Source organism: Gobio gobio (assembly GCF_949357685.1).
Source record: "Gobio gobio genome assembly, chromosome: 9".
NCBI lineage: Eukaryota > Metazoa > Chordata > Actinopteri > Cypriniformes > Gobionidae > Gobio > Gobio gobio.
In genome coordinates, this window is record NC_137115.1 from 23,783,481 (window position 1) to 23,805,138 (window position 21,658).

The 21,658-nt window shown below is 39.5% G+C and overlaps 1 protein-coding gene across 1 annotated transcript in view; it reads right to left on the reverse strand.

The window, feature by feature from the left end:
* Positions 1-15,317, reverse strand: part of pdcd5 (programmed cell death 5) — a 37,373-nt gene extending 22,056 nt beyond the window's left edge. Inside the window, exons 1-3 of the mRNA XM_079826203.1 lie at positions 14,893-15,317; positions 14,127-14,170; positions 4,899-4,960 (exon numbers count right to left, since the gene is read on the reverse strand). Coding sequence (XP_079682329.1) covers positions 4,899-4,960; positions 14,127-14,170; positions 14,893-14,958 — 172 coding nt within the window. The 5' untranslated portion in view covers positions 14,959-15,317. The remainder of the gene's footprint in view (positions 1-4,898; positions 4,961-14,126; positions 14,171-14,892) is intronic.
* Between the last annotated feature and the right edge of the window lie 6,341 nt (positions 15,318-21,658).

The window sequence follows — 21,658 nt, forward strand, 5'->3', positions numbered from 1 at the left end:
GTACCTATTACGGTGCCTGTTTTGATTTCAGCAAATCAGTTCGAATGAGCGCTGACAACGTGATTAATATTCATGAACCCAGAAGCTCATTATTCCTTAGTGCAGTTTATTTTTATTAGTAGAAGAATTCGTGGTATTATTATCTTATCAACTCAAATTACTGAAGTTCTATCATTAAATCATTATTTTCAACTTTTTTGTAATCTGAAGACATTTTTGGGATAATTACTTTTGCTGTTTCTGCTATTTTTACCACTGTTTGCACCATGTATGAATAAATACAGAATCGGTTTACATGTAAAACTTGTCATTGATTTCAAAATGATTATTGTTTGTACAGGGAGTGCAGAATTATTAGGCACGTTGATTTTCTTATCATATTTTTTTTCCAGGCACATTTGACCAATTCCAAACCACAGTAATCCTAATAACTACTATTGATTTAGTATTTAATAATGTATAAGTGATATATAATTGTTCATGAAGGCTGGAAATGAAAATCACCTTATATTCAGGTGTGCAGAATTATTAGGCATGTTTTCTTTTACAGATAAATTGAGCCAAAAAAGAGATTTAACTCAGACTGAAAAGTCAAAAAGTATTAAATATCCATGAGAAGGATGCAATACTAATGCAATACTAGACATTGCAGTTTAGGCGTGACCATTGGACAGTGAAATGCTCGTTGGGTCAGCAGGGTCAGACAAAAACATGTGGCGGAGAAAAGACACCTGTTAACTGCAAAAGAATTAAGAATTAAGGTGAAGAATTAAGGGTGAAACCATCAGGAACCCTTTAGTCTCCAGCGCCACCATTTTCCAGAGCTGCAACCTACCTGGAGTCTCCAGAAGTGCAAGGTGTCAGGATCTCAGAGACTTCAGTTAGGTAAAGAATCCTAAAAAATGACCCCCACTAAATAAGAATCATAAGCTGAAGTGTTGTAAAATACATGAAGAAGGTTTTTTTATAGGCTTTATGGACAGATAGGTTGAGAATGACTCTTGAAGGACCAGCACCACATCCTCTAGTACCACTGTTTGAAGAATTCATCTTCCAGAATCTGGCAGTACTTTTTGGGAGTTCATTTTAGTCCATCCTGAAGTCCGTTTTGCAGAGATGGACTAAAAATGAACTCTCAAAACGTACTGCCAGATTCTGGAAGATGAATTCTTCAAACAGTGGTACTAGAGGATGTGGTGCTGGTCCTTCAAGAGTCACTCTCAACCTATCTGTCCATAAAGCCTATAAAAAAACCTTCTTCATGTATTTTACAACACTTCAGCTTGTGATTCTTATCTAGTGGGGGTCATTTTTTAGGATTCTTTAACTAACGGAAGTCTCTGAGATCCTGACACCTTGCACTTCTGGAGACTCCAAGTAGGTTGCAGCTTTGGAAAATGGTGGCGCTGGAGACTAAAGGGTTCCTGATGGTTTCACCCTTAATTCTTCACCTTAATTCTTTTGCAGTTAATAGGTGTCTTCTCCGCCACATGTTTTTGTCTGACCCTGCTGACCCAACGAGCATTTCACTGTCCAATGGTCATGCCTTAACTGCAATGTCTAGTATTGCATTAGTATTGCATCCTTCTCATGGGCATTTAATACTTTTTGACTTTTCAGTCTGAGTTAAATCTCTTTTTTGGCTCAATTTATCTATAAAAGAAAACATGCCTAATAATTCTGCACACCTGAATATAAGGTGATTTTCATTTCCAGCCTTCATGAACAATTATATATCACTTATACATTATTAAATACTAAATCAATAGTAGTTATCAGGATTACTGTGGTTTGGAATTGGTCAAATGTGCCTGGAAAAAAAATATGATCAGAAAATCAACGTGCCTAATAATTCTGCACTCCCTGTATTGTGTGATGTTTTTTAGGACAGTTGCACTATTTAAACATTACCTGCACCTTTACAGAAGACAATTATATCTGCAACTTTTCCATTTCTGAAAAGGCTGGTGTGGAATTTTACATAATAATAATAATAATAAAAAAAAATAATAATAAAAAAAATATATATATATATATATATATATTAGGGGTGTAACGGTTCGCGTATTCGTACCGAACGGTTCACGGGATGAGTTCCAAATGGAATCAGTATTCCCTATTTGATCATCCCTATGTGAGCAGGACACGGGAATCAGTATTCCCTATTTGATCATCCCTATGTGAGCAGGACACGCGTGTGCCGTATGTAGCAGTTTGGAACGCACTTGGCAAAGGGAGCGGCGTAATTTCCTCATTATCTTCAGCTGGGATGTTCCCGTGACAACGCAGCGCCGGCATAAATAAATATACAATTCATATTTTTAAGAGTTATATTACTTTTTATATACAGTATTACAAAGCATATTTTTATAAACATTTTAAAATAAAAAATGTTTATTTTTATTTGCAACAGTTAGGCTAAAAAAAAGAAAATGATGCAGATAAAACTGCGACATCTGCTGCAGTGTTGCCAAGTTCATACATGTCCGCAGGTTGAAGCGACCCCAATTGTGTGATATTTAGCACCGGGAATGCGTATTTCAGCAGGAAACCCTGCCAAAAAGACATATATTTTACCCTCCATAAGAGATTTTTACCAAAAAAACCCCACTGAAATGAGACTGGGCTTGTTTTGGGCTAGTTTTGAGTAGCGATTGGGCGGGTTTTGTTGTGAATATCTGGCAACCCTGATCTGCTGACGGACACTGTGCTGCGTTGTCACCGGAACATCCCAGCTGAAGATAATGAGGAATTTACGCCGCTCCCTTTGCCAAGTGCATTCCAAACTGCTACATACGGTACACGTGTGTCCTGCTCACATAGGGATGATCAAATAGGGAATACTGATTCCATTTGGAACTCACCCCGTGAACCGTTCGTAATTTCCTCATACACGAACCGTTACACCCCTAATATATATATATATATATATATATATATATATATATATATATATATATATATATATATTTTTTTTTTTAATGTATTATAGGAGCCTATTTGATGACATGCACGTTTTACTTTAGATCATTGTTTGTTTTTCTGAAACTCGCAAGAATGCATGCAGCTTTCACTTGTATCCAAAAACATTGGGAATGATACTACATTTATCGTCATTGATATCGTTATCGCAATAAATACTAGAAAATATCGGGATACATTTTTAAGTCCATATCGCCCATCCCTAGTTCAAACCAAAATATCTGACTTCCTGTTGGTCGGAGCTAATGACTGTAAATTAGAAAGTTGTCCGGCTCGAAGAGAACAATATATGTACCGAGTTTGGTGACTGAAGATAAAACTAACCCCCCCACTTTTGTCAAAAGGTGGCTCTATAGAGCCCCTCATCCCCGCCCGTTTCTGAGGCTTTGCCACATGTGTACTGACTGACATCTCTGATGTGTGTGTTGAATTTCAAGCAGTTTCAAGCAATTTCAAGCATGCTAAGAGCCTCAAAACAGCCAAAAGATGATTAAACTTTGACACGTTGCCATGGCAACAGTATTTAAAATTTCAGGAATCCATTTCATTTTCTGTCATGTTTTCCCATTATACTGATGAAGTTTGAAGTAAATCGGGTGAAAATAAGATGGTGATTCAAAGCATTCCATATCATCGACCATTGCGATGTTTTACTGTAAACATCGTCAACTGCCAATTTAGGGGACATCGCCCAACCCTAAGGCACTTTTACAATAAACACGTTATCTTTCCAAAACAGGCCAAATAAATCTTGTCTAAACAGTCTTGTGTGTATGAAATTTTATGTTGCAGCAGGATTCATATTTAAACTTTTTTTTTTGCGTTTAATATTCACAGATGCTAACAGAATTAACTTAGTCTACCTTTCAATCAGCCCTGAATCCTTTGCTCTGAACAGAACATGAACAGCATTTCATGAGGTGAATTATTCTTCAACGCGTCTCAAAATGATGTAGCTGAAGTAACATTATAGCGCTTCACTGACCAGATGTGTTTGTATGAGTTGATGTGTGGGCGTCAACGCATGGATTGTCAGTATTTGTATCTGAAAGAGTGTGCGCTCCATGGGCGTGGTCGCATTAGCGGATAATGAAGAGGGTCGTGAGCGACTGACATCACTCTCTTTTCAAACAGATTACATAAACACAGCATATTTGTTTTCGATTTGGTTTACATTGTTTAAAACCTGTCATTTCAACGTTTCTTTAGACATATGTCTCATGTTTGTGAGACAAGTATTCACTAAGCTAGAGGTCTTGACAGAACGTCTTAAATTAACGTCTTTGACAGAGAGGCTGCAGATCGCGCATCATGTTTGTTTTCTTTATTTTGCAAAAAGCAAAACATTGTTTTTATTGTGACTGTGCACAATTTTTTTTTAAAAACTTAACAGATTATAATGATGTATAACACTTGCCTGAATGATAAAAAATGACAGTTATAAGAGTCTCTTTGGCACTGATAAGAAAAAAGCAAGTCGATCGCCGACTCGAGGGGGTTAGGGATTGAACCCCTATGATGCACCCTTGTGCTTCTCCGCATCACAGTTTACGTTCTGAGATAACACTGCCCTCTAGCGGTTAGGTTTAAATCGAACACAAAGCCACTGACACGAATGTTGGATCTAAACAAACAAATAAATAGATAGATACAGTATCGTCATACATATCACGATATTCATGTGTATCAATATTTTCTTACACCTCTAAACAATGGATGGACAAAAATGATGAAAGAATATTAAAAACTTATTTGTTTTCCAAAGATGAACGAAAGTCTTATCGTTTTGGAAAAACAGCAGAAAATTGAATATTCTTTCTCAATTCTTAGCAGAAATTTTAAGGCAAAGCTAGCCCAGTCAAATATAAACATGCGTACATGGTGATAGCTTGTCAAAGGTTTGTAAATGGACTTACACCTGGCACGGGCAGACTGATCTAAGAGTTGAGCCAATATAGAGTTCCTCATTTCAGTTTCTCTGTGAAAAAAAAAAACAATTCAGTTTAATCACCATTCTATATTAATGCGCTGTTGTCATTTAAGCGCGCACACACACACACACACAAACATCACTAGCACACAGAGACATTCAAGAGCACAGAAACGTATCAACACTACCCCGCGACTTTTATTAACTTCTTAACCCGCACCGGTTCGTGGGCGGGGGGGTTGACGGAAGTGGGGGGGTGTGTACTTTTATTTACTTTTGTTTTATACAAAATATTCAATCAACTATCACAAACTATGCATCATTTGAAAGCTAAAACACTCAAGATTCATGTTCTGAACTTATTTTTGCAATAAATACACCAGAGAGGAAAGGGTTAAATGAAACGCTAAAGGACCGTCCATGTAAACATTAGCATAATATCAGCGTTACTCATCTTTCATCTCCTGTCGTTCAGATCAGATCGGACGAATCCAATAAACACCCACATCCATCTCTGTGTAAGAGTCCATTCTTCAAAATGCATCCCACTTTTTAATCCAAAACAACGAAAAAATAGGGAAAAAACTAAAAATCCTCCGTTGTTTGCAAGAGAGTTTTGAGTTAGCGTGATCAATCATGTCCATTTTCAATGAAATATCGATTCTATTCCGTGTCTGGCAAACTCCCCCTGCTAGAATAGTTTCTCCCACGTGCAATGGTTCAACCCTCGTCTCTCTCCTTCAATCAGAGTCTCTTCTGGGATGCATCATATAGAGGAAGTGCCTTACAGGCTTGGTGAGCTGTCAATCATTGCGCCCATGGTTTTCGTTGGATAAAGGCACTCGGTGCCCAGCCAATGCCTTTCCAACAAAGGTTTGATTGATGGACTTAGTAACCAATCAAAAGGCATTATCTTGCGCAGTTTGCGTAAGTAGGCTTTGGTGAATACTGTTTGTGCGCTGGCTGCGCGTTCTCCATGGCGCAACTGCAGTGGAGCGCGCTGTCTCTCACTGACGCTTCCCATCAGCTAAATGAGTTTTTTACACTTTGTAATCTCTGTAAATAGTTGCTTTAGTTTTTCAGTAACTGTTTATCCATTATAATTAGTAGTATATTGCAGTTTATTGCAGATTTATTTGAATGAAAAACTACTCTTTACAATAGCAAATGTTCTGAAATAAATGGCCTTTTTGAAATGACGCCTAGACTTTTCTTGACATAAAAGCTCACAGAAGCTACATTACTGAGAGAATCATCCTCATATTTGAATCATGACATGATTAGACATTCAGTTTTATATTTAAGTTATTTTCAGGCTCTTAACATTAAATTATAATATTTTTTTCCCTAAGTGAAAACAAAAAACAAAAAACGTGAGTCACTTACATGTATATTTACATGTATATTACTCTGTTCCCATATTACTTTGAGTTATTATGACTCTTGGGTAGCAATATTTCAAGTGTCTAGTTTAAAATAAGACCAGGTTTATGAATATAGACCATAGGGTTTAAGAGCTGCAGACATTTTCATTTGGGTATATCGTTTTCAAAGAATTCTCAAAAATGGGGCGCTTGTTAAGAGGTTAAAGGTCCCATGGCATGAAATTTTCATTTTATGAGGTTTTTCAACATTAATATGAGTTCCCCTAGCCTGAATATTGTCCCCAAGTGGATAGAAATGTTGATCGGTGTAAACCCGAGTTCTGGCTGTCTTTCTCTGCCTTTGAGAAAATGACAGGCCAGACTAGCCAATCCTGAAGTCTCCTGGTTTGACGTCCAAGCAGGAACGGTTACCTCCCTTTCCTCCGCCCAGAGAATCTGGCACGCCCATGCAAGCGCTCGAGAGATCATTCATTGCTTGTGAACGAGTGAACGCTGGCAGTTTCTCAGTGTTTGGATGTACAAATGAAAACATAAGTCTTTTTTTAGTTCCTTCTGATCTGTGATCAGTGATTTCTTATGTGTAGCTAATTATTTATTATTCGTGCACACGCTGCGGCTTCTCTCTCTCCCGACAGAACGGTGTTTTCGTGTTTTCTATCTTGTGAGTCAGTGTTTTTGTACGTCCTCGTCGCGTCTATCTGTTCTAAAATGTGCATACAGTCATGAGTTTCTTCTAAACATCAGCAGACTCACATCTCTTTAGAGATAAACCTCACGCACGCCGAAGCTCGGGCTGGCGGGACGGCCTTCAACATCCCCGACCCCCAGTACTGCATCTGGCCCACAGTGCGCGAGATTAAGCAGACGGGGGGTAAGCGTGAGCATATCCGGGCTTGCCAGCTATTCCCACAATAAACTGGATTACATTCGATTAATGCTGTTGTGTCTTTGTTTGCGCTGTGTACTCAATGGGCGTCACTGACGCTTTTCATATGATAGGAACATATCTAAAAAATAATGCTATTATCAACACTTACTTGTAACTCGTTCATCTCGACAGCTGTAATGGTACTTTGCATGTGTTACAAAGTTGGTAATGATGATGAAGACGGACTCGGTGTGACTGGGACTCGTGTTTATTCAGAACTCTCAGATACAAACACAATAAACTCGCGCTGACTGACAGCGCACTCATAACTCAGTAGTTACTATAAATAACTTTGTTAGCGATCGCTGAGCTCAGTCTCTGGTACATTAGTGATGTCCGGTTCGCGAACGATGTTTCTTTTGAACCGGTTCTTTTTAGTGAACCGAATCAGTTCACCAAATCGGTCTGAATCGTTCTACGGTTCGCGTCTCCAGTCAGCGCTGGATCCATAATTTACTAAAGTTACTAACTTTCTGACATGAGTGACAGTCCCTCCGACTAGAAAAAGACTAATAACCTGAAGTATATGCTGTAACTACAACAGCACTGAACTGAGACTGACAGAACTGATGTGAAGTGAACTCCGGACCATCCGTCTCTCTGGCAGCAGCTCGTGCCTGCTTGTGCCTCGTAGACCTCGTTAAACTACGCCCCCTCCGCTCATTTCAAATGCAAATATGTCAGCCAATCACAACCGTGGGCGTTTTTACTGAAGTCTCAGCAGACACGCCTCTTGAAACAGGGCAGTCAGCCACAGGGCAAACAGCAGTATAGAAAAAAATGCCTTTTATTTCTAAATTATGACATTTTATGATGTAAAAATCATACTAACAATATAAGTACACCTCAGGAAACATTATAAAATAATAGAAAAATGCCATGCCATGGGACCTTTAACAAAATAGCTTTGCTACTAAATCACTACATTATATTTCTCAGCAACTAGGGGGCAACATCACTGGTTTCGAAGCAATTAAACTTGCAGCTTCATTGTTAATAGAGAGACGCTGAACAAGATGCAGGTAATTAACACACGCAATTCTCTCTCCCTCTCCCTCCCTCCCTTTCAATTTGTGGACGCATAAAATGTGACATAATCCAAGAGCAATTGCAAATCGCGCATTGCCATTTGCATTTTCGTTTACGTGAATTACGTGCAATTGCATTTCCAATGTCTTACAAGTTATGACCCTGCCATTTTGGAATAGCAATAGAAAATCACCTATTTGCCCTTTCATTTCCTCCGTGTCCTGCCACAACCTGCACTAAACTCAAATGCAATCGCAATCCCCTTTGCGTTTGCATTTCCGATGCCTAACACAGTCAACTGTCAATCAGGCTTGAGGGCGGGGTTTATTGATGTAGTCGGAAAGTAGGCCATGCCCTCAAGTGGTGGAAACGGGGAATATGGCTATTTTTGTAATAAAAACCAACTCTTTGGTTCAAACAAAGTCAAAATGCAGAACTGATTGTATGTTCACCTGCAACCATAAAAAACAGCAAATAAGAAAAGTGACATGACTGCATTCGGTAGGCTATATCAGACGAATATCATAATATTCCAGCGGACACAGTAAATTATCATGAGGAGTTAAAATCAGAAAATCTATAGAAACTTGACATGATGTGAGTGGTGTGTTGTCCATATGATTATGTGCTCAAGAGCCAAGCAATCAAAAAAGAAAAGAAAACTACATTGGTGACATTTAATTGCAGTTCATGTTCGTTTCGTAGGCTATACCTCCTCTGATGATCTGATTTTCTTCTTCATTTCAGCATTTTATTCAACATTATTATTTTCATCATATGTAGCCTATTCCTATTCATTTAACTATACTGTATCTTTATTTTGACATTTACCAGATTTGACAGAACAGCTCAACAACAGAACCTGGATTCACACATTATCAGATTTCCACGCACCTGCAGCGTTTCTGACAACAGAGAAAAACTGAATAAAATAATATAAATAAAAAGCATAAAATAAATAAACACTAAATATTTCTCACTTAGCCAGCCTAAATAATTAATACATTAAGATGACAAAACGAAAAACTACTAAATCTGATTGGCATTTTTTTTTCTCGTCAGACTAATTTTTTTCGTTAAAAATAAAAATAGCAGTCTATTCGCTCGCTCAGCGCTGCTGGCTCAACCCAGAATGCCCTTTGTGACATGCTGGCTCGAAAATATGTTTTTTTTTCTCTCTACTCAACTTTTTCATTTAAGCCAGGAGTCGGGAACCGACTTTGCACTGTCCATGGAGCGGACCTGTTTACATTTCACTGCCAGTTGTATATTGTGTATATAACTGTGTATGTGACAAATAAAACTCTTGAATCTTGAATCTAGAACCTTTTTGGACCAAAGAGCCATTTGTCATTTTTGGTTAAAGCATTTAAGCATCAACAGCCACAGTAAAAATATATACAATTATTATTTTAACTTTTTTTCCCCCCAATAACATTTCAACAGTAGTATAACTAAAAACAAACAAATATGCAGCAAACAGTAAATAAGTTGCAATATGGAATTAATTGTGCAGGGCTTTCACTTTGAGGTCCAGTTATAAATTTGTGTGTGTGCATGCACACAGTGCTTACATCTACTGTGTTTATACATGTGAATACTCGACTTGGCATTTTGATATATTTCTGTGTTTATTTGGCCGTTTGGGCAAGCTATGCTTGTCCGTGTTGCGCTCGGAACGCGCGCACAGCATCCTGTCAGTATTTCAGTTGTCTTTCGTGACTTATCATGCTTTTATTATTTATTTTCGTCAACTGAAATCTACGCAGATTATCATAAATACAACACATTTATTTATCACAAGGGTCTCTGCGGCAAAACCGAAAGTAGCCTACCAGCGGGTGAAATGTTTCAAAATATCTTTTTGCCCCAGTTTCAATAAAAGGATAGGCATATTTTAAAGATTATATATTATATATTGAGCTGATCTTTAAACCGAATATAGCATATTTTGCTTTTACCGTGCAGCCAAAAAATAAAAACCTTAAAATAAATATATATAGGCCTACACATTTTAAACCGTTTAACTGTATATTAATCTGTCAAAATTCTTACTTTTGGTAAACGGTTAAAGCATCCCTAATCTTAATTTCTTCTTGACAATTTGCTTGCAACCAGAGCAGTCTTCTTTTGGTTTCTTTTTGTTTGGTTGGCAGGTGATAAATAGTCTATTTCCAGGTTTTTGGCTTTGTTTGAAGTGTAAAAAACTACACAGTAGTTTTATGACTTTTTTGTTGTTGTTGCTAAATCGACACATGGGATATTTCTCCCCATGTTCTTAGGAATGAATAATGATGAAAAAGTTCCGACTACATAAACCCCGCCCTAAAGCCTGATTGACAGTTGACTGTATTAGACATCGGAAATGCAAACGCAAAGGGAATTGCGATTCCATTTGAGTTTAGTGCAGGTTGTGGCAGGACACGGAGGAAATGAAAGAGCAAATAGGTGATTTTCTATTGCTATTCCAAAATGGCAGGGTCATAACTTGTAAGACATTGGAAATGCAATTGCAAACAGACTTTGCTTTTCCATTTGAATTTTGGCAGTCGTTGTGCGTTCACGTAAACGAAAATGCAAATGGCAATGCACGATTTGCAATTGCGTTTGGATTAGGTCACATTTTATGCGTCCACAAATTGAAAACGCAATTGCAAAGACAATTTGCAATTGCTTTTGAAAATTGTCCGCGATATCCTTCCATATTATTCCTCGACTGGGATCATGTAGAGCAGTGGTTCTCTAAGTGTGGTACGCGTACCACTAGTGGTACTCAGGCTCCCTCTAGTGGTACGCAGAGGACTCACCAAATTAAAGTCGCTGTAAAGGCGATTCTAAAATTAGTTTATTTTCTAAACATTAGAAATGCATTGCTGAAACACGTTACAAAGACTTAACTGTGTTGTACTTAAACGGTGGCTCGATAACGCACTGGAGCCACTGAGCCTGGCCCCTCTCCTAACACTATAACAACTAACGTTAGTGCATTTCGCATCAGTTCGCCCGTTCAATCGTGCATCGCTGTCACTACCGTAAGTTACTATAGCCTACAGTTAGCTAGCTAGTTATGTCTTCATCCCATAAATGCATATTACCTAATTGTAAAACGTATAAAAAGCTTATAAAACAAAATCGCTGATATCAAGAAGAGGTGGATTAATTTTGTGAACAGCTACCTTGAACACCACCAACACCTGCCTCTGCAATGATCGGTTTTCACCGGATAGTTTAACAAACGGTCAACGGAGATAACTGGGATTCACTGATAATCGACTGCCGGACCGAGAAAGGACTTCATCCGCTCGTCCCACCAACATCTGCTGCTATCGTTGCAGTACGTGCCACTGCCCAGTTGTCTTGTGTGCTTACTGCTGCTATCCTGCTAGTTTTATTTATTTTTTTTTTTTATATATATATCAAATTTAGATACAACACATTTTAATTTAATCATTATTTAATTATTTTATTAATTGTATTAATTAATTATTAGTGCAGTGTTAATGTACAAACTGTGTATTTACAATGTTAAAGTGGCTGACAACAATAAATATTTATTTTAGGAATAAACTGCCATGTTTTTGAACTGTGCAGAGCTGTAGCTGAATAGTTAGGCCTACTGCGCTACTGTATTTTAAAGGGGTGGTAAATCACGATTTCACTGTTCTAACTTTAGCTAGCGTGTAATGTTGCTGCTTGAGCATAAACAACATCTGCAAAGTTACAACGTTCAAAGTTTAAAGCAAAGGGAGATATTTGATTTTAAAGAAATCCATTTCTAAGGACTACAGCAAACGGCCAGTAGGCGACTACAGACATTCCTCCAGGGTTGATGACATCACCAGCCTCAATATTTACATAAACCCCTCCTCCGTGAATATTAAATAAGGGGGGGTGAGGCCATTTTGTATCGCTGTTGTTGTGGTATAGGCAGGAGTGGTGTTGCTGCAATGCCGACGAAAAACTGTTATTTTCATCCGGATTGCAGGTCTGGGGATGGGCGTTTAACATACAGCATGTTATATGCATGTGTGTTTGAGACAGATCTCAGATATATGCTGCCCATCATAAAGCACGAGACAGACAGGGTCGGAGGAGAAGACTGGAAAATGTGACATAATGGACAATATTCGCCCGTAGCAATTCATGAGCGGTTCAGCGAGACAAACACTGCCCGTGTGAATCATGCACGACGGGCTCGTGGCTCCCGCTGCACATTTCACAGAGGAAAACATCCACAATCTTCGCGAGTTCAATGCCGGATTCGCACAACGTCAGCTGCGCGAGACAAACACTGCCAGTGCGTGGATGCACGACGCGCACGCGGCTCCCGCTGCACATTTCACGGAGGAAAACTTCCACAATCTTCGCGAGTTCAATGCAGGATTTGCACCACGGCTTGTCCTGAAAGATGGATTTACAAACAGAAGCTGTTTACGGGCCACAACCTGTAAGTCTGATTTATTTTTCATCGATGTGTTTTCCTGTAATAGGTTAATTGTACGTTGTAGCAAGGAAGTAAACAGATGACAACGCTCTGCAAACCAGTCTGTTAAATGCTCATTCATACTTAACGTTATCCGACGAACACCTAACTTTACAAACACCTAACGTTAAGATCTCAACAGCGAACTTGGCATTAGTGTAAATGATTCTTTGATTAGAGCTTTTATGTATTGTTTATCTACAGGCATGCCAAACATGGTTCTGTGTGTGATTTGGCTACTAGTAAAGCCAGTGTTTAGTGTTCGTTTTGGGTTAATAGTTCTTGCCACAGATATTTGGCTATAATCGTTCTAAAAATACAAAAGTGCCATTCAGTAGCGATCACTATAGATCCGCAGTCTTTACTCTTGAGGACTGAACAGGTTGAACAGGTTCTGGTCGATCATCTTCACTAAAATGTTCTGGGTCTGATTCGGGCTCAGATTGGTATGGTTTTATTGACGCCATTGTTTCTAATACTGACCAAAGCACAGTCTACCGGTAAGGGGCGTGGCGTTTCCGAATCCGTTAGCGAATCACAACACACTGGGCCAGCTAACCAATCTGAGCCCATCGCGTATTTTTGAGGGACTGGCTTCATAGAACCCGGAAACCATCAGACCGTTTTACAAGGAGGGACAGAGCAGTGTAGAATAAAAGGTCAAATATATGAAAAATAATATTTTTTTTTAAAAACGAAGCATGAACACGTTACAGTGCACCCCACAAACACAATCAAGCCTTCAAAAGAATGTGTTTTACCACCCCTTTAATGTTGGTCATTATGGTGGTACTTGGAGAGCCAAATATTTTCTGAGGTGGTACTTGGTATAAAAAGTTTGAGAACCACTGATGTAGAGCCCTTTGAAGAAGCATTGATACTGCAATTTGGACCTTCAACCCGTTGGACCCCATTGAAGTCCACTATATGGAGAAAAATCCTGGAATATTTTACTCAAAAAACTTAATTTCTTTTCGGCTGAAGAAAGAAAGACAAACATCTTGGATGACATGGGGGTGAGTAAATTATAAGGAAATTTTAATTCTGATTTCTGAAGTGAACTAATCTTTTAACAACTATTTGAATGCACTACGCTTTGCGTGGGGTGGTTCTTAGCCTTCATGTCGTTGTTTAAAGCTAGCTGTGGCTTATCCCTTATATAAATTGAGCGTTAAATTTTATTTTATTAAAAAGGTGCTTTAACTCTAACTTTAACTATATAAACATATTTAAGACACCTTCAGATCTTGAGTGACAGTAATGTAAAAGTACTGAATGTTACTTTAAATAAAAAAAAATAAAAAAAGTACTTTTTCAAAGATCAATAACTTTTAATAAAAAATGTTATTTACAGCAGAAACTTTTGTTTGTAATTAATGTTTGTTGTACCTCTGTTTGGCCTCCTGCTGCCCCTGCTGGTCACTGGAATTGTCCTAAAAGGAGATATGTAAAGTTCACACAGATCAACTTTTCATAATTCTATTCTAATTAGAACTTTTAATCTATATGCAACCTATGAATTTCGAAACGAAACCATTTAAGGAATTTGACTGTTAATCGTCTATGAATACTAGGACTGACATGTTTATGTTTTGTATACGTAATGTTTTGAAGACATTTCAAAGGTGTTTTTGATGCTTCTGGTCATTATTTTCCTCAAGTATATCCCTTAACATTGCAAAAATATCTGTTTTGCATCTTTAATTCTAAACTAATGCATTTTTTGGATGAATATTTCAGAGGACTGCTTGTGTAACTAGCGTAAATGGCCTCTGCTAACTAGCTTACGTTTACTCCACAAACGTTACTGAAATAAATTTTAAAAAACTCTTTACTGAACTTATGATCAGTATATAGCTCTGGAGCACATTAATATATACATGAATATATAAAATACATTTTATTATTAGCCTGTATTTATGAATTAACATTTCACATTTGATTAGCTCAATAGCTACAATTTGCGATATGCAGATATTAAACACATTCAGAACAATAACAGACATTAGAGAAAGATACATTTTAGAGCGGGCCAGGCAACAATAAATATGAATAACGTAACTTAGCCAAATTTGACTCAGGGCCTGACATGTGCTGTTCAATTTACAGCTATAAAAAGCGATATTTTGGCCGTTTCTTTCTCTGTTTCTCTTACCCCATGTTTCGCCTGCAGTTCGGCCATACGTTGCCGTCTAATGGCTTCCAATTCTTCATCAGCCATGATTTACACAGCGAGCTTCCAGAGAGAAATATGAAACGAGTCGTGTGTGTTGTACTTATGGATGGAGAGAGAGAGTGCAGATGAAGCTATGTTGGATCCAGGTTGTATTAATCACAACCAGAGCGATCGAACCTCGCCGATCCATTCAGGGGGGTAGAGTTTGACGAGTTAGTTTTAGCAGTTAGCACTTATGACACTCAGACTGTATCATTCGTTTCCTAACATATTTATGCCGCGTTCCAGACGAAGTCGGAGCTGGGAATTTCAGCTGTGAAATTTAGGTATGTCCCACTTCCGACCTCAATGCGTTCCAATCAATCGCACGTCACACTCGCAAATTCACCACATGATGTCGCCATGACAGAGCGAAAATATTTTGTGTTCTTGTGCCAATTATGGCTAAACAAAAGACAATGCTCACTGTTGCTTTGAAGCTGACGAAAAGCAAAACATAAGGTAGCCTAACATTATATATTGCACTATAAAGCTAATATCATCTCAGAAATAGCCTTTATTAGGGTTCCCAATGACCAATGAATGATCTTCCCATTCATTTGTGATTACCAGATAATTCAACTTTTTTTTTTTTTTTTTTTTTTTTACATAACAGCAATATGTAACTAATTAAAAATTAAATATTTTATAGGTACATTTATATTTACAAGGGAAATTGCCATGATATTATTAACGTCTATATTGATAACTTTGTAAAACATTCAGGTAAAAAAAAAATCAAACAAACTCTTTATTAAAATCACTGCACTAGCCTACATAAAAAATTATTGACAAGACGTTTCAGTGTTCATCCAAACACTGAACACTTTTATTTATCTCTCCATTATTCCATCAAAACTCATAACCAAGCTGCATAAACTCAGGAGATTATTTATATTTATTTATTCATACTACTCAAATACTGTAAATATGTTCCTAATCTGTAAATGTTCATAATCTGCAAATGTTTATTCTGACTAAACGTAACTGTGACCTTATATTTTTTATACTATTTTTCATATTTTTACTCTTAGAATTTGTATTACTATGTCTTGTTGTGTTTGTATTGTATATGTGCACTGGAAGCTTTAGCACCAAGAAAAATTCCTTGTGTGTGCAAGCACACTTGGCAATAAAGCTCTTTCTGATTCTTTCTGATTCTGATTCTGATAACCTGGGGCTGCCTCTGGTGCTGTAACTGGACACTGAGCTTTCTTTCTGGCAGATCCCAACATGTTCACCTCGGAGAACACTCCTCCACACCCTCATAATGAACCCAGGCACTCCTCAAGGCTGTGTACTCAACCCTATGCTGTTGGCTACACTCTTTTCATGCATGACTGTGTCGCTGCAGCAAAACAATGTCATCATAAACTTCGCTGACCGCGGTCATTAGTCTCATCATGATGGATGTGACAGCTTACTGGAAAGAGGAGTCAGAACTGGTCACATGGTGTGAGGCTAACAATCTCACACCGAACATTAGCAAGACCAAGGAGATGGTTGTGGACACGAGGAGGGGTGAGCGTTTCTTTCAACCACTACGGATTGTAGACTCTGAGGTAGAGAGAGTGGATTCATTGGTGTCCACATCTGTGAGGACCTTAAGTGGACAGAGAACACAGAGCAGCTGGAAAAAAATGCTAACCAGAGAATGTACTTCCTCCAGAGATTGAGGAAATTCGGCATGTCACCACAGCTTCTCCACATTTTCTCCACATTTACATAGAGAGTGTGCTAACTTGCTGCATAGCTGTGTTATTTGGCAACAGCACATTACATGACAGGATGGCACTACAGAGGCTGGCCCAGAAAATCATAGGGACTGATCTCCCCTCTCTAAATTTAGAAATGACAACCGTTTTTGCCAACACTCACTTTATTGGAAGTGCATTTTTAACAGAAAGTCAACAATGTATCTCCTGACATTTTAAATTGAAATTAAAAAATACTTCCTGAAAAAAAAAACATGTTTTAAGAAAAAATGTAATAAAGACGGTCTTTCTTGACTTCACTTAACATAAATACTCTCCCCGAGCAGGTTTTTTTGCCTGGCTCAAAATGAGGCGGAGGTGGTCAAATCCTGCTTGGCTAAGCTGACCCGCGGCTTGCGATTTTGCCAATTAATTGTCAGTTTTAGGGCTTTGTTATACATTTTTTTTGTGCTTCAATCATTAAATAATTATGAATTTAATCCCTTTTAAATTAACACTTTAAAAAAATCTTTGGACTAATTTTATAAAATCTTAACATGTTAATGAAAATGTACAAATTACTTTGTGTTCTTATTAAATACATTTATGAAAAACAATTTATATTTAATTTTTTATTTATATTTATATATGAATGTAAATAATTATATGGGCCTACACAAATAATATAAAATTACAAGATGTATAGTTTATTGTAAACGTAATGTGCAGCTCTACTAAAGGGACAACAAATATATGATAGATACGTGAGAACAAGATATATTTTTTAATAATCTTTAAGTGCAAAAAACTATGAAAATATATGAAACGTTTCAAAACAGAGCGGCAACAAAGCGCTTATGTGCTTCCCGGGTGCAGAATGATGCGCTTAAAGGTCCTGTTCTTCGTGATCCCATTTTTCAAACTTTAGTTAGTGTGTAATGTTGCTGTTAGAGCATTTATAATACCTGTAAAATTATAAAGCTCAAAGTTCAATGCCAAGCGAGATATTTTATTTAACAGAAGTTCCCTTTCAAAGCCTACAGCAAACGGCTGGTTAGGACTACATCCTGGTATTTCCTGCTTTAATTACGTCAGTAGAGCAGTATGTCGACTAACCTCCGCCCACAAGAACACGCGAAAAAGGGCGCGTGGTCTTGTTGCTCCCGCGTGGAGAATAGGAAGTGTTGCGTTCGGTTGCGTTCGTATAGTTTGTTTGTTGTCGAGACGCTGTTATTTTCATCCCGGAGTCAAGTCACCTTTGTTTGGCTTTCCCAGGGACGCTGTGCTTAGAGATCATTGAGCGCATGCATCCCCGTTATGGTGAGAGGCGTGACCTTTCCGGTAACGTGCGCAAAACCTTGTCTACTATGTATATCGGTCCAAAAGTTCACTGATTATTTGTTTCTTCACAGTTTTAAATTCCGGTTATTGTGCGTGTGATGCTAATTAATAGTCCTTGTGTTGTCAACAGGGTAGCGAGCACAACATCGTTCAGAAACCGCTAGATAAACTCCAGGAAGATAAATTATTTTATCTACATATCAAGTATTATAACGGAAATATATCATCATGGAGTGAACTTCAAGGCCTGTACACATGCTCCACAGCAAGCAAAAAAAAAAAAGGGAAAACCTTAAAAGAAAATTCAAGGTATATAAATACACTCACTATAAATAGTACTCAATAAATATTATACATTTGGCAACAAATAAACCAGTGCAGGCTGTAATTCATAGAACTGTATATATGTTAATATTTTATTAATACTGTTGTAGGAATTATGCCTGCCCAAGACAGGATCTGGAACAGATGAAGGGGAGGTGACAGCAGCATCATGGCCTTTTTTTGAGGCCATGCATGAGGCTATTGGCCAAAGACCAAGTGTGAGGCCTGTGGCCACCTTTTCATCTGGTCCCAGTGCACAGATTTCCCTACCAGATATGTCAGGTCCCTCAGGTGCTGTAGTTGCTGATGGTGTGCAGCCTGCCTGTAGTCCTGCTGTATCAGAGGCAGCAGAAGTGCAGGCTGTAGTCACACCAGGACCATCAGGGGCGGATCACAGTGTAGGTTCTTCAACAGCAGAGGAAATTCCCAGGCCATCAAACAGGGCTGGTGGGGGGAAGGGGAAAAGCCCCCCAAAAAGAAAGAGGCAAAGTGGGTTGACTTCTCTGGAAGTCATAAAGGAAATGGCAGAGAAACAAGACCGGCATCAGATGGAGGCAGATGCAAAAGAGGAAGAGCGGTTCCAGAGGGCAGAGAGGCAGATGGAGCAGATGCTTACTGTATTAACTAAAATAGTCGATCATGTAACAAAAACATAATTTGAACAACATCTATGTCAGTTCTTTGCCATTTTGGAGGATTTCATCTTGATTGAGCCTTATGTTGCATTGTAAGTTGTTGTTCATGTAACTGTTATACTGTTTTGTGTACATATATTATGTGTATATAGTTAATAAATGTTCTTGATACTTCTAAATGGCTTTAGTATGTATAATAAACTGAAATGTTGTTGTTAAGAATTATGACAAACATACTGTTACATATTTGTGTTTCTGTCGTGTTGTTTGCTTTGGTCACATGTTCCTTTGTCTATTTTCTCCGCCACTTTCTAAGTTTCCTTGGTTACCCTCGTTAGTCTAGTTCTGTTCAGCTGTGTTTAGTTATCCTCATCTGTATCACCTCTGCCCCTCGTTAGTCAGTCATCAGTGTTTGTATTTAGTTCCCTCTTGTTCCCTCTTGCTTTGTCTGGTCTACATTATGTTAGTGCTGTTTGGTGTTCTGGTTAATGTGTAATTAAATAAAGCCTATCTTTGTGGAAATCCCGAATCGCCTCTTCTCTGCTGCACCAGACATCCGTAACAGAAGACCAGACCAATACAGTGAAAGGACTTATTTAAAGATGGGCATTTTCCTGTTCCTGCTCTCTCCACTGTCCCCAGAGGAAGGCAGTTCGGTGGAGGATCGCCTCTAGGGGATTAGGCAGAACGGTCGCCCACTGGAGAGGTATGTGGAGGAATTCTCTGAGCTTGCTTATCTGGTAAACTGGCCAGATGCACCGCTTAATGCGTTTTTTCTGATGGGCCTGGACGAGGACACCATTCGTTTCCTGGAACCTGCTGTTCCTTTTCCCTAGTCGAGACAATCAATCTGATATTGTCCCTAAATTGTTCAGAGTTCGAGATTGTAGAAGAGGTTCCTAAGAATGCGTCTTCCTCGTCCAGTCCCCTCAGAAAAGCACGCTGTCTGGTCAGTTCACCCTCAGCCAGTTTCCTCCGCATATCCCTCCAGTGGGGCTGCCCCTTAGCCCAGGCGGAAGAGGAGGGCTGCCGCAAAGCCCCCGTCTCAGGTCGTGACGGCCGCTACCACGGCAGATTCACTGGAGCGGTGGTGGATAGACTTTGGGAGCGATCCTACCGCTCCGTGTCTCCTGGATTTCGCTCCAGACTCTCCTGTACCCGCTCCGGGTTTTCTGGATTCCGCTCCAGACTTTCCTGTGCCCGCTCTGTGTCTCCTGGATTCCGCTCCAGATTCACCTGTGAACGCTCCGTGTCTCCTGGATTCCGCTCCAGACTCTCCTGTGCCCGCTCTGGGTTTCCTGGATTCCGCTCCAGACTTTCCTGTGCCCGCTCCGTGTTTCCTGGATTCCGCTCCAGACTCTCCTGTGCCCGCTCCGGGTTTCCTGGATTCCGCTCCAGACTTTCCTGTGCCCGCTCCGTGTTTCCTGGATTCCGCTCCAGACTCTCCTGTGCACGCTCCGGGTTTCCTGGATTTCGCTCCAGACTTTCCTGTGCCCGGTCAGTGTCTCCTGGATACCGCTCCAGACTCTCCTGTATTCCACTCCAGACTCACCTGTGACCGCTCCGTGTCTCCTGGAGGCCGCTCCAGCCTTCCACGAGGCCGCTCCAGCCTTCCACGAGGCCGCTCCAGCCTTCCACGAGGCCGCTCCAGCCTTCCACGAGGCCGCTCCAGCCTTCCACGAGGCCGCTCCAGCCTTCCACGAGGCTGCCACTCCACCCCTGAATTCCCCAAAGAAATTTTTTTGGGGGGGGCCATGTACCTGTGGGTGGCACACATGTGGGTTGGGCTCTGGTTCAGCCTAGGCGCCCAAAGACTCCTGCTCCGCCCACGGCTCCAGACCCGCCCGGTTCTCCTGCTCCGCCCACGGCTCCAGACCCGCCCAGGTCTCCTGCGCCGCCCACAGCTCCTGACCCGCCATGGCCGCCCACGGCTCCACCCTGGAGGCCCCCCAGCCAGTCAGACCCCAGTGCTCCCGCCCCCAGGACTCCAGGGTGCCCACCCTCCCTCCCTATTTGGACTTCTACGGCGCGAGGACGCGCCTACCGGGAGGGGGGCGTTATGTTACATATCTGTTTCTGTCGTGTTGTTTGCTTTGGTCACATGTTCCTTTGTCTATGTTTCCCGTCACTTTCTCGGTTTCTTTGGTTACCCTCGTTAGTCTAGTTCTGTTCAGCTGTGTTTAGTTATCCTCATCTGTATTACCTGTGCCCCTCGTTAGTCAGTCATCAGTGTTTGTATTTTTGGGTGAACTATCCCTTTAATGTCGAGCCCTGAAACTGATAAAAAAAATTAATGAAACGTTGTAGAAATGTATTAGAGTAGAAAGTATAATTATTGCTGCAAAATGTAACGAAGTAAAAAGTATGCACTATTGATTCTATTTAAGTAAAGAACAGATATGTGAAAAATGTACTTAAGTAAAGTAACAAAGTATTTGTACTTTGTTACATTCCACCACTGTAAACAAGTGAATTGCTGACTATACTATTATTAGAATAAATAAAAAAAAAAGCTTAAGTTATTAAAACAGCAAAGTTCCCTGAAATTGGGAAACGTCAATAGCACTTGTGATTACCATTAGCTTTTCTTTAAACATCACTCCATAGTTGGTCACAGCTGCAGCATGTTCAAGACCAGTTTACAAACAATTGAACAGTTTACATGTAATTAAATTTAGATTTAATTACTGTAACTGCAAATTCAGTTGAACG